The following is a 16,493-nucleotide window of genomic DNA, read 5'->3' on the forward strand; positions in this document are numbered from 1 at the left end:
AACAATATGTTGTTCATTACTGTTACATAAAATAAACATTGATGAATAACATGAAAAGTAATTAATTAATTAAATAATCGGTAAATAGAATGTAAGTTCATCAAAGGTTTGATATTTTACACATTATAATTTTAACGGATCACATGACTAACCTGTCTTTTTATTATGGGCTAATGATTTAATGAATGTATTTAGTGTTAAACAGTCGAGTTCTAAATAAGTCTTCATGTTCATCTTTTTAATCCCAGTTGAGTAGTGTTTTGAAACTGTTTTATGAATTACTTCTTCGCTTTTCTACCACCTCCTTTTCTTCCACGTGCCAGTTTTCTTGTTTTATATGACCTCCAAAATGCTTGTATTGTTGTAACGGCTTGTTCCATTTGACGTCTTTGTTCTTCCTCTCTTTGTCGTCTTTCATCCTCTAGCCTACGTTCTTCCATTATCTTTTGATACTCTTCATTTATAATCTAAATCCAAAGAACCTTAATTAATTGGATTGCCATTATTAATGATTTAAAATATCTTTTGATACTTGACATTTTTTCAAGTAGTGGGTTTTTTGTCGCGAAATGTATGATATCACACTGAACAATAGCTAGTTACTTGGATATCTCAACCTAATTGCCTGTATGCAGTTAATGGACTATATTTCTTCATACCAATGTGTTACAGCCTACATTTTATTGTGGTTAAACTTTGTTAGATCAATTAAACTCTGAAAGTGGAGAATTTTACTTCAAGAAATATTCATCAAGTCAAATCCTTAAACTTTTATAAATGCGAAATGAGTGAATTGTACAAAGTTCTGAGATAAATGTCCGAAGATTAGTAAACTATACAAGAAGTAAAAAATAGTAAAGTATCTATAATTCCCCGTTGATGAGACTTACTTAAAACACAAATCTATGATGATAGGTTATAAATATTTTAGATCATGAAGTGGAAAATTGCCCCAGATAACTTTTCTGTCATTCTCTCAATTAACACTACATAAAATCTATCAGTTTTACAGAAACGTGCGCGTATGTTAAAGATGATAATTAAACTAAAAAACTGCATCAAATTCTGAGTAATCACTTATTAGTTTAAGTTTATCAACAATAACGGACGAACACTGTTCATATTACAAATTATGCAAAATAAATGATATGTTGTCAGGAAAGCCGAATATTCCAAGTGGAAAATTTGATTTTTAGTAAGTCGTTTGTAGATATTGTGAGATTTTCAAAATTAAATCACAAACTGATCCTAGATAGATAGCCAGTGAAGAGTAAGAAACACTGAAAAGTTATTTCGTCCTAGTATTGGACCCCTCCGCAGTGAGAATTCATCACTATTACTGGGGATCGAAGCCGGGCCCTTCGGTCTCGCGTGCGAACGCTTAACCTCTAAGGCCATTAAAAACAGGCATCTAATGTTTTACATGTCAATTCACGAGATTACACGACCATCCTCCATTGCCTGCAGTCGATAACTGTCTCACACTCGACACCGTTAATCTCCACTGGCCGTGGCTTCTCACTGGGAATCCAGAAACTACCTACTAGTTTACACTGACGAAGTCTAATGCCGAAGACGAGTCAGGGGTTTTTACCATGTCAAACACTTGTTTTGGCTGTTCTTAACCCTAAGCATAGCCTGAGAATGCTGTCGGATGTTCTAAATTTCGATCAAGCTACTAATTCATATACTGTTGGCATCAGATTTCGTTGAAGAGAATTTTCCATAAAAATATTTCTGTTTCAAATCCTATATAATAATGAGCTCTTTCAACCACTAAGCACTACTTCGAGAACTTTGATTACTGAACCTGGTAATAGTAGCATCAACTACTTTCACGAGGATGGATCGCTTCAGCAGTTATTAAAGAATGATCATAAAATTCCTATTCAAATAAGTATCATTATTTCCAGTCAGTCGTATAGAAAATTTTACAGAAACTTAATGGCCGAACTCTAGATATTCCTAGAAGATTTTGGAATTTTCTTAAATAACTAGCATATTAACTGCGTCAGAATTCAATGGAGAGTAGAAGTTGATGGAATACAAGTGGTAAATAGTCAAGAATGATGTGGAACGAACAAGGTCAATAATGCACCGATAACTATCAGTGATTAGTTAGTGTCTAAACTTTTTTTCGCTAAGACTACGTTGAAGTATATATTTGTCAGTATAACTATCAGTTTAAGAGACGGGTAAAAGATTTATTATTTGGACATACTGTTCAAAATTGTGTAATAGTTTGATTTGATCTGTACTTCAAGGCAGCTACAAACGAACATCTTAACGACTAGCTAATCTAAATATGAACTACATAGGAAGCTCTGTCTTTCAATGAATAGTGCTTGGTAAATATTTGTTTAAAGATGGTCCAAGTTATTTGAATAGGATTAATGTAGGTGTTAATATTCAGACTAAATTTTGTTCGCTAAAACATTCCATTGAATTGGTCTGCCGAAGTTTTGACTAATATATCAGATAAATTTTTTTGGTTGATTTTTAATGAATCAACTTCCCTACTATTCATCTGCAGTTTGATAGTACACATCATTCTCTTCACTTTGTTTAAAGGCGGGAAAGATAAAAAAAGACTTGTCTAATAGATAGTTTCCATTATAATTCAAAGTATAAGATTACCTATGATAGTTAGGTTATCGAAGATTTCGCATCTTCCATGAGTAGCAGATTTCAGATATAAATTGATAACCATTCTAGTCTACGGTAAAATTTGAAACGCTTCACATAATCAATGTAGGCAAATTAGTCTAATTAATATGATTTGAGTGCCTCTTATGTGTACAGGAACAATTATTTACTTACCAAATATTTGCTTTATTGGGTTATTAAATAAAATTCCCCTCATTTTTGTTAGATTACCCTTGTATTAAATTGTAGAGTTGATGTATTACCATGCGAACATATTTCACTTGTGGATAATCTTTTCTCAATCTCTTACAAGCCTATAAATCCTCATATTAGATAACAATATATTTCTGACATACGAAAATTTATTAACTCATCTCGTAGTGTGACCTTTAAAGTGCTTCTTATAATGTATATCATTTAAAAACACTAAATTCCACTTCTAGTAGACAATTTTGTCCCACCTGAAAACGTTCATTCAATTCATCGTAAGCGCTTTTCTCCTCTGTATACTCCGCTTCCAGGGCATCATATTCATCCTGCAATACAATAAATTGATTTTCGTAAAATTTCTATTTTCCTAAAGTGTTGTATTACAGGCGGTGCTGTGATTTAGTGAATATAGTACTGAATATTAAAACAATAAGTCTCACGATTGAATTTCAGTTCACGGATTTAGTTCGATTTAGACATTTAAGTAGTGTCAATTTACCCTCACATCTAAAGTTAAAATCTAAACTAAGAACATAGATTTGGAATTGATAAATGAGCGGAATTAACTAGTATTTATTAGTTCTGTATCACTGGCAAAATTATCGCAGTCAAACTGTTTATGAAACGCTAAAGAGGATTTGGCCTCTTTTATGAGGTTTTGTTAACTCATACTGAAAAACACTGACCAATTTAACGTGTATGGGTAAGATTTAGCTATAAATGACTAGTAGTACAAATTTAGCCCGGGGAAAACTTCCGTTACTTTCAATATTGTTTATTTCTATAAAATAATTAAGCTTCGTCGTATTCATAACATTTCATTAGAAGTTAAAAGATACCATAAGTTCCTTTGGTATGGAGCCAAAGGTCTGAAATTCAAATTATAACAAGCAATATCAGTTAGTTCCGAAGTACATAATACAAACTCTCATCATACTCCAGTAAGAGATGCTTGTCTGTTGTCAACAGAATGAAGAAAATTAAAACAGCAAAGTGTCTTGGAACATGTTTTAATGATAGATGGCTCGAGAATATACTTAAGGAAGGATTAACAAGATATGTAGAAAAACTAAAAGAATATGCTCATTCCGAGGTAATTGGACTTGAGTTGCAATTTACCTTAAAGGAAGTAGTGGCATCTGTTAGGAACTTAAACTACAATTTTACGAAAAACCATTTGATTCCACTATCTTTTATTGAATTAACAGATGCTCAAAGGTTCTTCCCGATAGACTTTTAATACAATAAATTCCAAAATCAATACTATCTCAGCCTTGTTTATCAAGGTTATTCAAGGCCTCCATCGTCTTCTACTTCCATTTAATGTTTCGTCAAAACCACATTAATGGGCAATATTCCCATCGCAAGTTCCCCATTCTGTAGTATTCTACGAGTACCGTACAGTGGTCTAGACAAGTTTGCTGGACGAAACGTTGGAATTATTTAAATTTCTATCGCTGGCATTTTAACTTATTTGGAATTAGGGTTTTCAGGTGTATTTCTTAGTTGATAGGTTTAGCTTGATAGGATCTTTTTTTGATAAAAAATGTTAGCTTAATGTTAAATATTATATTCAACAACAAAAAAAAACATAATTTAACATTAATACCTGCAAGATTGTCATTTCTTGATCATATTTAGAAATCTTCGACTCAATATCACTTTCCATTTTATAAATAGTTGCTCGAATTGTTTCCTCTTCAGAACGATTAGTCTCAATCAACTTTTCAAGTAGCATTTCTTGAGTTTTCATTTCTTTACTTAAATTATTTTCATTTTCTATGTGCAGATAGTATTAAATTGTATGAAATAGTTATTGTCTTGTAGATAATAAGAATTTCAGGATTTAGGCATGCGAAAACATATTATCTAAAACGAATTCACAATGTGAACCAACTTGTTTGTATACACAGGCTGTGAACATCAGCTCTATGTTATTCAACTAAATCCAACTGAAGAGTTATAAAGGCGACGAAACATGAACCCTAGATTCTGTTAATAATCACTTTCTAGAATATGTAATTTGAAAAGTACTGTCCTTTGGATTGTTTATGACACAGTTTTAATCTCAACCAATTAGGAGTTTTGCTATTCATTCATTTGAATGATACATCTGAAAGTAGTCTGTTACTTCTAAAATACTGTCGTAATTAGGAGTGAAATGTGATTGTGAACTCACCAACAAAACGTTTGAGAGAAATTACTTCTATGAGAGAGGAATTGCAGTAAGAATCACATATTAAATACCTTTATTATTAGGATTCAATAAATTCAAATCTATGGGTAACAGATATGGAAGGAATCATGAATCACAAAAGAACAACAATCACTTTTGCACTTTACGAGCGATAACTTACAGAGTTTCTTTGACGAAACCAACTCATTTACCAAGTACACATTTATGAATTGTGTTTTTATAATTAGTGATACTGCAGTGTGCACTAGTTACGTGGACGGACATGAGTAGTATGTAGCGGGAATCGGAAGTAGAATGCTTATCAGCAGAAGAGTGAAACAAAGTGAGAAGGAAGGAAAATAACGATAGGATCGAAAGAATGACAAAGTATGTAAGGAACAAATGAAGGGAGATATGCAAATGATGTATTTAATATATGGTTTTCTTATTTTACAAAGTTACTGTTAGAACTGTGGCCTACTTAGCTGAATAGTGGATAAACTAACCACCTACCGTCTTCACCTCACACAAAATCTGTGAAAATTAGAATACGATATTTATCAAGTGTTCACTAGTGACTAGCTTCGAGAGGGAATTTCTGAAGCTCTACTACGAAACTGTGACTAGTGGAGTTAAATCGTGTCGGGTGCTAGAGAGGTACTCAGTGAAGAAAATGGAAGATGGTCACACAATGTCGTGAATTGGTTGAAGTTAGACATTACCACAGTTGGATGTTGGCTCAGTGGTTTAGAAATTAAGCATTCGCGCGAGATCGGATGTCCTGGGTTCGAGTCTCATATGCCAGATCATGGATGCGCACTGCGGAGAAGTTCCAACCCCCCCCCAGGTTTTCACTGGTTATCTGATTTATATCGATTCATGATTTCAGTGAAATTTACCTAACAATTAATTGCCCGTCAAACTTCATTAGAAATTGATAGTTTAAAAAAGTATATGCTAATGTAAGGAAGAATACACTAGTCTATTTAGCGAGTTGCTCTATCACATATTAACGATCTCAAATATATATCAAGTGACTACTCCACTCATTCGAAATCATACTGTGATAAGTACCAACCAACTATATGGTTACACAGTACTTTCGTACAAACCATATAATCGAATATCAACTAAATGAATACTAATCATAGTGTCAAGCTGGTTTGTTTAACTGTTCAGTCAATTTACAAATTTATAAACAACATATATACCATTAGAATAAAAACGATTCATCACTGTAACCCCCCATAGACTGACGATCAAAACATTACTCATCAGAAATAAAGTGAAAATCTAAAACACTGTCAAGTAAAATTTCTAAAGCTTGATGTTCAGTCGGACATAATGAGCATAGAGCCTGACACAAATGCTCGTAAGCTCAAGTTATCATACCACATCAGAACGTTGAGATGAGATTGGCAAGATGAATAGCAAAAGAGTCTAAATAATATTAGTACCAGTGATTATGATCGCTCAGTTATAAACTATGGTAGAACCTGGGATATGTATCACACCTCAATAGTACAGCAAGATGAAATAGTCGAAGTAAATCAACGAGTATTAGAAGTAGTAACATTATTAGTAGTAATAGAAAAGAGAAATGATTGAATATACGGTTCGATAAGAAAGTTCACATCAATGGAATAATAGAATCTATAAGGCAGTTTAAAAATTTACGATTTACGGGAAAACAAAGAGTGAATTCACCTGTGTGATCACGAACGGTTCTGAGACATGTCAATCAAAGCATGCAACCATCGGTTACGATAACTACATAGACCTCAACCAGTTAATCTGCACCTATCTCCATAGATCATTCTGACAATCAATGACTTTATGGACTGATGCCATTTATGACTTAGTTTAGGTGTCCCTAGTTTTCTTTTAACCTATTCCTACTCCAAGAATATGAGTTAACTGTTACAGTTGTATGATTACTACTGAAGGTTACTAATGAAAGTGTTTAAACCACTGATAAAAGTATCTCTACAATAAGTCTACTACTTTGTTAACTCAATTTCTTTAAATTTAATTATCGTTTAGATTATTAACGTATTCATTTAGAGTACAACTCAGCTTCTGAATGTTAACCTCAACCATTTGATTTGGAGGTTTTGACGTTTTCTGCATTGTTAATCTGGGAAAAAGCAAATGTTCAATGTTCCTCAACTCAAGTATCAATCATATATTATCCTCGCTAATAATGAAGTATGATATTTTAAGAACAAGAAGCCTGAGTAATATCTGTTTACTTAACTTACCATTGTTTTGTTTTGTGATTTCTGTTATCTTTTTCGTTTCTTCCGTGTTAATTTGCTTTTTTCGTTCAGTTAAATATTTTTCAAGATTATCAATTTCATTTTTAAGTTTCGAAACAGTATAACCAACTTTTCTAGTCTGAAATTCAAACAATGTAACTTGTTTTTTTCACTAAGACTTTTGCAACAATACTCTTTTCAATAAAATATTTTGAAGGAAGACTATAATTTATGGACGAGCCAATCAAAAGTGTCTAAGGGATTCAAAGTCACACAGTCAATTTCAGTACCTGATGTTAACGTACGATCGGTTCACAGAAGATCCTAGGTAAGACGTGATAATTGAGCGGCTACAACGAATGGGACTACTAAGAAGTTTATTTGTTATTGTGGTAATCAAATGACTTGTGGACTTCGTTCAGACTGCCGTGATTATGTTGTCTTTCGATGTAGTATATGTTAGAGGAAGAAGTTTGCTAGAATAGGAACTTTTTTCTCTCGATCCAGATTGAGACTAAGGTAAATTATGGTGGTTGTTGTGATCTGTATAATAAAAGCATCAGTAACATCGGCTGCAACATTCGCAGATGTTACTGAAGATTTGGCTGTTAAGTGGTATGAGTATTGTAGAGATACATGCGTAATAAAAATAACACGCTTGCACAACCGGAATGCACACAAATAATACTGAAACTATGTGGTCGAGGATGAAGGAGGTTTTGCGACCTTATCATGGCTCTAGAGGCCGACTATTATGGAGCCATATGGACAAATTCCTCTATCATATGCAATACGGTTTCAGAAATTCTGAACTGTTTTGTAACTTGACAAGTTTTTGAACCATATAAAGGAAGTGTATCCGCTTTAATTCTTTAGTTATGTACAATATATTTTTCTTGATTGGCTAATATTTCTGAAGATCATTTAAGATTCGTTCAAAGGTCGTCCATAAATTATGGTCTCGGCATTTTGATGGATATTGCGGGACTCAATGCAAAATTCGGAATAGGAAATAACTGGTGTCATGCATTGTTCTAACCTGTAAACGAGGACAAAACACTATTGATTTTTGATTTGTTTATAAACAGTTACTGATGACCGATGCTTAGTTATCATCAGAGAACACTGAACACACGATAACTATTGCATTATCTAAGTATGATTTTATGGTTAAAATCTACAACTTTTATGATCTCTCTAACATTGTTTTGTTCTATTCGACTACCACTTGATAATGGAAATTTTGAATGGGAACATTTTCCCCGTACTTCTTAGACCACTAATATTATTTAACAGTTACAAGTTACCAATTTTAAACTTCTTATCTCATAGTTTGAATTCAAGGTTAGGTGAGCTATTTCACATGCTTAATAAATTCTGTGACAGATAATGAGTGATTCAAATAAGTATTATCTTAAACCATAAGTGATTGTAGTAAAAGTTTTCTAGCCTCAGTTTAATTAGTTTACTGCCAAGATGAACTGAGGTTTGCCAGTCTTTGTTACTACATTTCAGTTTATTTTTGAAAGTATAAACCCGATGACGTTTCTTTAAATTCATATTTCTACTGGGAACCTTGTTTTTATCTGACTGGCTATTATTACTTTTGGTTTTCTTAGTTTATATTATTCAAGGTAGTTGGATGTTACTAAATAAACATAGTTGCTTCGTTTCAGTTTTTGACGTCTGTTGGGAATATAGAGCTATCTGAAAGTATATTCTTCTCAAATAATTATATTACGTGTGGATCATTAGAGTGGAAGAGCTGTTGTATGTCAAACACCCCGATTTTTCTTAGTTTTAATTTAAGGCGTTGTATTGCAGAATCCACAATCATTAGTAAATAGAATTTACCGTTATCCAACTGGAAACTCCATTTACATAGTCATTTAAATCATGATTTAACAGTTTCAATGTAGCTCAAGTTATCCCATTGATCATTTCTCAGACTTAATTATAATCAGTTTGATTTAAATTGATTTATTTACATTATCTCTATCTTTCTATTAAATGCATTATTCTTCATAATTGTAAGACAAATTTTAACGATGAACGTTCTTTTCTTAATTTCCAAATTGAAATCAGTTGCAATTGTGCAAGTAATTTCATTCGCTTTTTTCTTCACCTATAAACTATTGTTATTTTATACTTTTAATCCGTATCTATATTATATATGTTTCTCGAACTATATATATATATATATATATATATATATATATATATATATATATATCAACAGGCTGGATTCCGTAAGGATCGGTCGTGCACAGACCAAATTGTTGCACAATAAATTGAATGGAATTCGTCACAATACATCAACTTCATTGACTATGAGAAGGCTTTTGACAGTGTCACCTGGAGAACATTATGGAAACTTCTTCGACGCTATGGAGTTCTTGAGAAGATCGCCAACATTATCCGGAACTCATACGACGGACTACAGTGCAAAGTCATGCATGGAGGACAGCTGACAGGTGCATTTCCAGTAGGGACCGGAGTCAGACAAGGCTGTCTACTCTCACCTTTCCTCTTTCTTCCGGCGACTGACTGGATTATGAAGACCTCGACATCTGAGTGGAAGTACGGAATAGAATGGACGTCTCGGAATCAATTAGACGATTTGGACTTCGCAGATGACCTAGCCCTCCTATCTCATACACACGAACAAATACAGATGAAGACAACTAATGTAGCAGTAGCATATGCATCAATAGGTTTCAACATACACAAAGGAAAAAGCAAGATTCTCAAATACAACACGGAGAACACCAACCCAATCACACTTGCTCCTCCACGAGGTGTAATAGGCGTAAGAAGGTAAGTAAGTAAGTGTCAGTCGTACTGTTACTATTAATCTTCTGACATTGCTAGTTTCAAGTGTGAAAACTTCAAATGATATACATTTTCGCCAAGTTTTGGCCTGATTATATATCTCTCTATCGAATTATGATATATATATATATATATATTATTTTAGAGATGTTAGTATGTATCTAAAACCAAGATCACTTAGTATCTTAACAAAAATTATATTCGATTATTACTTTTAAATATTCAACTATATTCAAATCTTTGTAAGCAAAGATGGATAGTGGCTAGCATTGGAATCCAGTTTGACGCGCGTTTCGTCCTATTTGCGACTTGTCAGCTGGATGTACCTGCATCTGAGAGTTGATATTCACTCTGGGACTCGAGCCCAGTACCTTTCGCTTCAGTATGCATATATGCCAAATAAGAGACTGACCAGTTGCAGTCCTAAACATCAATGGGAAGATTTAAACAAACAATACTAAGTGAATTTAAACTTCAACCCATTGAACAAGCAAGTTGCTATCAGGATTCTGTAGCTGAGTGGATAATGCGATTGCTTTTGAAGAGAAAGGTACTGGATTCGAATCCCAGAGTGAACATCAACTCTGAGATGATGGTACATCCAGCTGACGAGTCCCAAATAGGATGAAACGCGCCCCCTGGATTCCACTATTAGCCACTATCCATGTTTGCTTATAACATTTGTGAATTAAGGCTATATCGAGGCAATAGGCACAGTATGCGCATATGCCAATAAGAGACTGACCAGTTGCAATCCTAAAAACATCAATAGGAAGATTCAAACACAACAATACTAATTCAATTTATATTCAAATCTTTAATTATTTATACTTACTTCTTTATTATTTTGACATATTTGTATATCCAATTCTTTAATAAGTTCAGTTAATTTTATTTGACATTCTTGATCTCTTATTTCAAGTTCATGTTTATATAATTTTTTACGTTTTTTATCTTCTGGTGTAATTAATAATTTTATTAATAATAATATTCTTAATTGTATTAAATATTCAATTAATAATTTTATTTTATTATTATGTAAAAATTGTGGTATTTGAATCCATTTAACACTATTTATATAATTAGTAATTGTTTCTGGTAATTTCCATTCATTCATTAATTGTTCATTATTATCTAATAGAATTCTTGATAATATTTGATTAATTAAAGGTTGTGATGACAGAAAATGTAAAAAATTTCGTATATTATTCTCTAATTCTTCATTTATATTATCTTTCTGAAAAATGTTGAAAGACAATGACTTTTAATAGACAATATTGATAGCTAGATATAAAGTGGATTGGAAATATTTCTGTGTTATTTATCAAACAATTGAATTGATGAAGGAAACTAATCAATTAGAATAACTCACTAAATGATTAATCAAACTCAAGATTTATCATGTTATTATGATTACTTGTGAAAAAAAGTAGTGCCTTGAAGATACATACTTCAAGGACGCTGTTTGATATGATAATGAAGACTGTAAATTTAAATTATTTATTACAATGAAATACTGAACTAATAAAATTGTGTATGTAAGATACAAATTTCTAATCTCTTTCCATATTAGTTGAAGTCTATATGTCATTGATGTATGGTTTTCTGACTTCGGTATCTTCAAAAATCTTTAGCGAATACGTTTAAGATAATGAGTAACTACTCAATAAACTTTATGAGGAAATTTATGATATGATTGATCAGTCGACTACTAACTATGCAATGGTTAGTGTCGACCTCATGTTGATTGATTCCAAGCAATTACATATACTTATCTTTCTTGACGAAGACTCATAATATTTAAGAGACAAAATAACTACTTGAAAAACAATCTTTCTTAAAATACTTCAACATGTATACTATAAGAATATTGAAATAGTCTCTTATAATTAACTTATGTCTAATCTGTTGATCGAAATAATACATTTACAACATAGAAACGGAAAAAATCTATAAGTTTAATATAAAATTACTTAAGACTTTGCTTTGAAAAATACAGTGAGAAAATTTTGATTTGAACAAATTAAATTTTAATAAAATAAATTCAAGATCTATTAACTTAACTTATTTATGATTTCAATTCGAAGAGAAATTTTATCTATAGGATCAACTTTCTGATGAGTGGAATGAGGAAGATGTCAAGAGGTTTATAATCTATGTTGTTAACAAATTTTATTTCATCTATAGATTATCATTCTTTCCACTTACATGTAGGGGAATATGGATTGGCAGCTTCTAGTATTATTTCTACGAACATTTCATTTTAGTTTATTATCTACATGAAGTTTGAAAGCATCTTAGTTAGTGGTAAAATTCATTTGCTCTTTGAAGTCATGAATAACTACTTATTTGAAAAGATTTATAAATCATTCAGTTTCATTCCATTACTGAGATAAGTGAGTTATAACTTGTTTGTCACTGAGAAAACGGATAAGATGAAGAACAATGATATCGGAAATAAGAATCCATTGAGAGTCAGTTAGCCAAATTCCTTCAAGTAACTTTGAATGATATCTGTCTAGTATTGTAATGATTTGACGTTTGTAGAGGCTTTAAGGGACAGGTTTGATCACAAAAGTGTTGTACCTACCGGTTGATAAGCTGTGCAAAATCGTCTCTAATATCAACAAATCTTTAAAGTTTTATAGCTTGTAAAATTTAATACATCAGCAGTCTAGGATTTGTTAAAGTTATAGTTCAAGATAGTAGTAAAGTTCCCATTTTCAGCTACCACTTTTCACCCTTTAGGTGTGTAAAAGGGAGAAAGATTAAAACTACAAGCTGACCAAATGAAATCAGTATGAATGATAAGCCTTCACTTTGATTTAAATAATAATTCTCATACTGTAAACAAACTGTTAGATACTCTCTTGTTGAAGCTGTAGAATCTGTGGAACTTAGTAATAAGAACTTCGCTACAATTTTCGACTGACTTAATGCCAACACACTTAGCTATATACGTTTTTGGTCAATACGTTAAAACAACACTTTAACCGTTAGAGGGGACTAGATAGAGCATTGATTACATTTTCAGAACGTTTTTACTTGTACCTACTAATATGACTGTCGAATCAAGGTGAAATGCGCTTATTTTGCCAATTAAACACAGTGTTTGATTAAAGCAATTGATCTGTATAAATATCATCCAAATACAAGTAAGATTTTTTAAAAGGTTTATATTTCAACAATAACTAATGTAAAAATACTTCAAAATTTGTTTCCGTATGTTAAAGCACTTCAGGTAATTAACTAACAAACATAAATTATCAGAAGGGGTTTTTATGGAAATCCCTTATTAATCTAAACCGATTAATGATAATGGTAAAACTAATCAAAACAGTCATCCTCCACATTGGAAACATATCATATTCTTTTTTGTCATATTAAGATCTAAAGCAACAAGTGATAATAAGTTCAGACGCAGAAAACTACCGTACTAGTACTTTTTCCCCTCAAGAAAAATCATACATACAAGTCTATTAAGAGAGAATTATGGTAACATAAAAAATATTGGTACTTTCAATTCAGTAATTTATTGATATGCTACATAGTGAGAACTTAACTCTTTCAACCAATGGTTAACTTCTGTTTGTTATATATGAGCAAAGAGAAATTTAAGCCAGAGCATATAGCTAACTCATTGTAAAGATGGATTACCATGTTACTGTTAGAGTTCTAAGCCGCATAACATTCTTTGGCTATCAAGAGTTATGTAGGTGAATTACCATTGCTTCAAAACTGTCAAAATTCCTCAAAAAAATGAATAGATTAGCTTCAGTAGAATCTGTGCTTACATATGTGCTTTTTAATGCAGTGAGAAATTTTAAACCAGAGGATAAAGCGTAGAAAGTAGAATCTTGAAGGGTTTGATAATAGCTAAATACGATAAACTTTGTAAAACCTTCTAAAGTAGTAATTATCGTAACAAAGATTTAAATATCTATCTCAAACCAATTCAATATGCATTCATATTGATAGGCATTTTAGAACTACATAATACCTTTTACCATTAAGAATTGATCAACAGATATACAAAAGTGCATACTTATACTTTTTTAAAATTTCCACTGATAATTTATTTTGCATGTTTTGAAAACCCATTTTCCGAACTCACCGAAGAATCGTTTATTTCTGGTTCTAACAATGTTCTGTTGTAAAAAGCATGAAACTTACTGGTATTTTTCAGAATCTCACACTTCTGAGATAAACTTTTATGCGAATGGGGATTATCGAGGCTACTAGCTTTTATTAAGTCGTATTCTTTCGTTTGATCTAAGTAAGAACTCAAACGGTCCAGTAGGCTTCCTTCATTCTGAATCTATGGACTCTTATGAACTAAGATTAAAAGGACATACCTCAACACTTTCCTTTATGTTCTGTAAACATAAAACAGTCAATACCTTTTGTAAAGCCGTGTCAAAAACAGCAAGGACTTTTTTGGAGATTGGAGATTCAATGTGTCTGCTTAATGGCATCAATTCTTTGATGAAATTCATTCTTTGACATGGTATTCTACGTTCTAAATCCATGTCTGTAATAGTACACCAAAGATTGTTCAGCAACTGTCAAATAATCTACAGACCAATAAACCAGGAAGTCAGTTAGTTTATCAAATAAAAAATTTGAGTTGACGAGCTACAAAGTCTACTTGATTCCTGTATATATGACAAACCAGAAAATGTAACACTTTAACTAAATTTGCGATATTTTTGAAAACAGAACAATTTCAGAACATTAGTACATGCTGATATTCAGGACTGTTTGATTGATTCACAAAGACAAGAGTCTATCTTGTGAATATATAAAAACTAAAAGGCAGAAAAGTTTCTAGAACCTCTATTAGTACTAGCTCTGAACATCCCATATTATTTGTCTCCGAATTCATCATTATTGGTTAATTTTATGTTGTTTGGCTTTAGATATATTCGTAAATGATGAACTCTAGGTTCATTTTTATTCAATAAATCTGAAAGTTAGACTTGAGAATGTAGTTTTCAATAATTACAGTTAAAATTATCTACCCAATAATAGGCTCTTCAAGCGTCCAAAATTTGAAGCCATGTCGCTTGCATGTGTCGAAGTTTTTCTAGCATCAAATTTGAATCGGTGAAACTTGGTTGAGGGCCACATAATTTTGGCACACTTTATCAACATTTTCAAAATCTTATGAAACGATGGTGATCATTTTATGCTAAACGAAATAGGTTTATAATTCTAGTGCTCTTTGAACTATTACCGGCTACATATAGCTTTTAATGAGATTATTTCTTGTCTCAATGGCGAATAAATGATTTTAAATAATGAAGTTGCCTTTCAAACAGATGGTTGCAGTCTTAAACCATGTCGTAGTTTGAAAATTACCAGGGCTGTACAAATGAATGTAATCGTACTTTTGCCTTGTATTAACACCTACAATATTATAGGAACTTCGCGTACAAATGGACGAAAATAGGTCATGGTCTTTCAGTTACCACTTAATGTGACTCCTATATAATTGTGAGTTAAGATTAGATCCAGGAATATCCCGCCAACTTTGTGGTTAGTGACACTTGGATATCTAACAACCATAGTGGTACGCACATCTGCATTGATCGACATTGCTCTTGCCACATTTCAGCCTTGAAGGACGCCAGAGTCACTAAACCCTGCTACTCCCCTGCAATTTAGAGATTTTTCAGAATAAGGCAATGTTGAAGATCTGGCGCTACTTGTTGATATACAGAATAAACCACAATGAACCTGGACGATTTCTATGTTGCCCCATTAGGAATTTATTTCCTGTATAATTTTTACTGGTAATCAACAAGAAATTCTTTGGCTTTTCTAAACAGATGTTAATTTATACCTTAACCTTTTAGCCTGCTCAGAGGAATAGTGTGTGGAATCTTTGTTTCACATTTTAATGAAGTCAACACAGATTATAACTTCTGGTATACCTTAATCTATGGCATCTGGCAAGCTATATCTTACCTTTATGGAGTTTATAATGTACTATCAACCGTTTCTCAAATCTAGATGTAGATTTTTTTTAGTAGGAAATTAGTTTTGAGAAGGATCAGAATTATTTTACGCAACAAAATGTCCCACAGATATTCAGTTTTCTCATTTCGATTTAATGATTCGATAAAATACTAAGCTTCTAGTTTTGTGTTTTAAATCCAAAGTAGTATTGATAATATGGCAGTGAACTGTGAATCGGCTTTAAGAGTGCATGTGGAAATAAGTTGTTATGTAGATATATCATGTTTGGATGGTTTCAAATAGACGTGCAATAAATAAAAGCTTACATTCCATAAGTAAGTCAACAATTACTCTAGATAGAGGTTAAAGTATATGAAAAGAATGTTCTTTATAAACCAATGCAAACTATG

The 16,493-nt window shown here is 32.1% G+C and overlaps 1 protein-coding gene across 1 annotated transcript; it reads right to left on the minus strand.

Moving 5' to 3' along the window:
- Positions 1–278: 278 nt before the first annotated feature.
- Positions 279–14,684, minus strand: Smp_161310 (repeat organellar protein, putative; the record flags this gene model as incomplete). The annotated part of the gene is made up of 7 exons (XM_018795721.1): positions 14,478–14,684; positions 14,296–14,440; positions 14,237–14,259; positions 11,194–11,359; positions 4,466–4,635; positions 3,108–3,182; positions 279–467 (listed from the first exon to the last, which is right to left on the minus strand). The coding sequence occupies exons 1-7, from the start codon at positions 14,649–14,651 to the stop codon at positions 279–281; spliced, it is 942 nt and encodes a 313-aa protein (XP_018646916.1). The 5' UTR covers positions 14,652–14,684.
- Between the last annotated feature and the right edge of the window lie 1,809 nt (positions 14,685–16,493).

Source organism: Schistosoma mansoni (genome assembly GCF_000237925.1).
Source record: "Schistosoma mansoni, WGS project CABG00000000 data, supercontig 0177, strain Puerto Rico, whole genome shotgun sequence".
In the NCBI taxonomy this organism is placed as follows: Eukaryota; Metazoa; Platyhelminthes; class Trematoda; order Strigeidida; family Schistosomatidae; genus Schistosoma; species Schistosoma mansoni.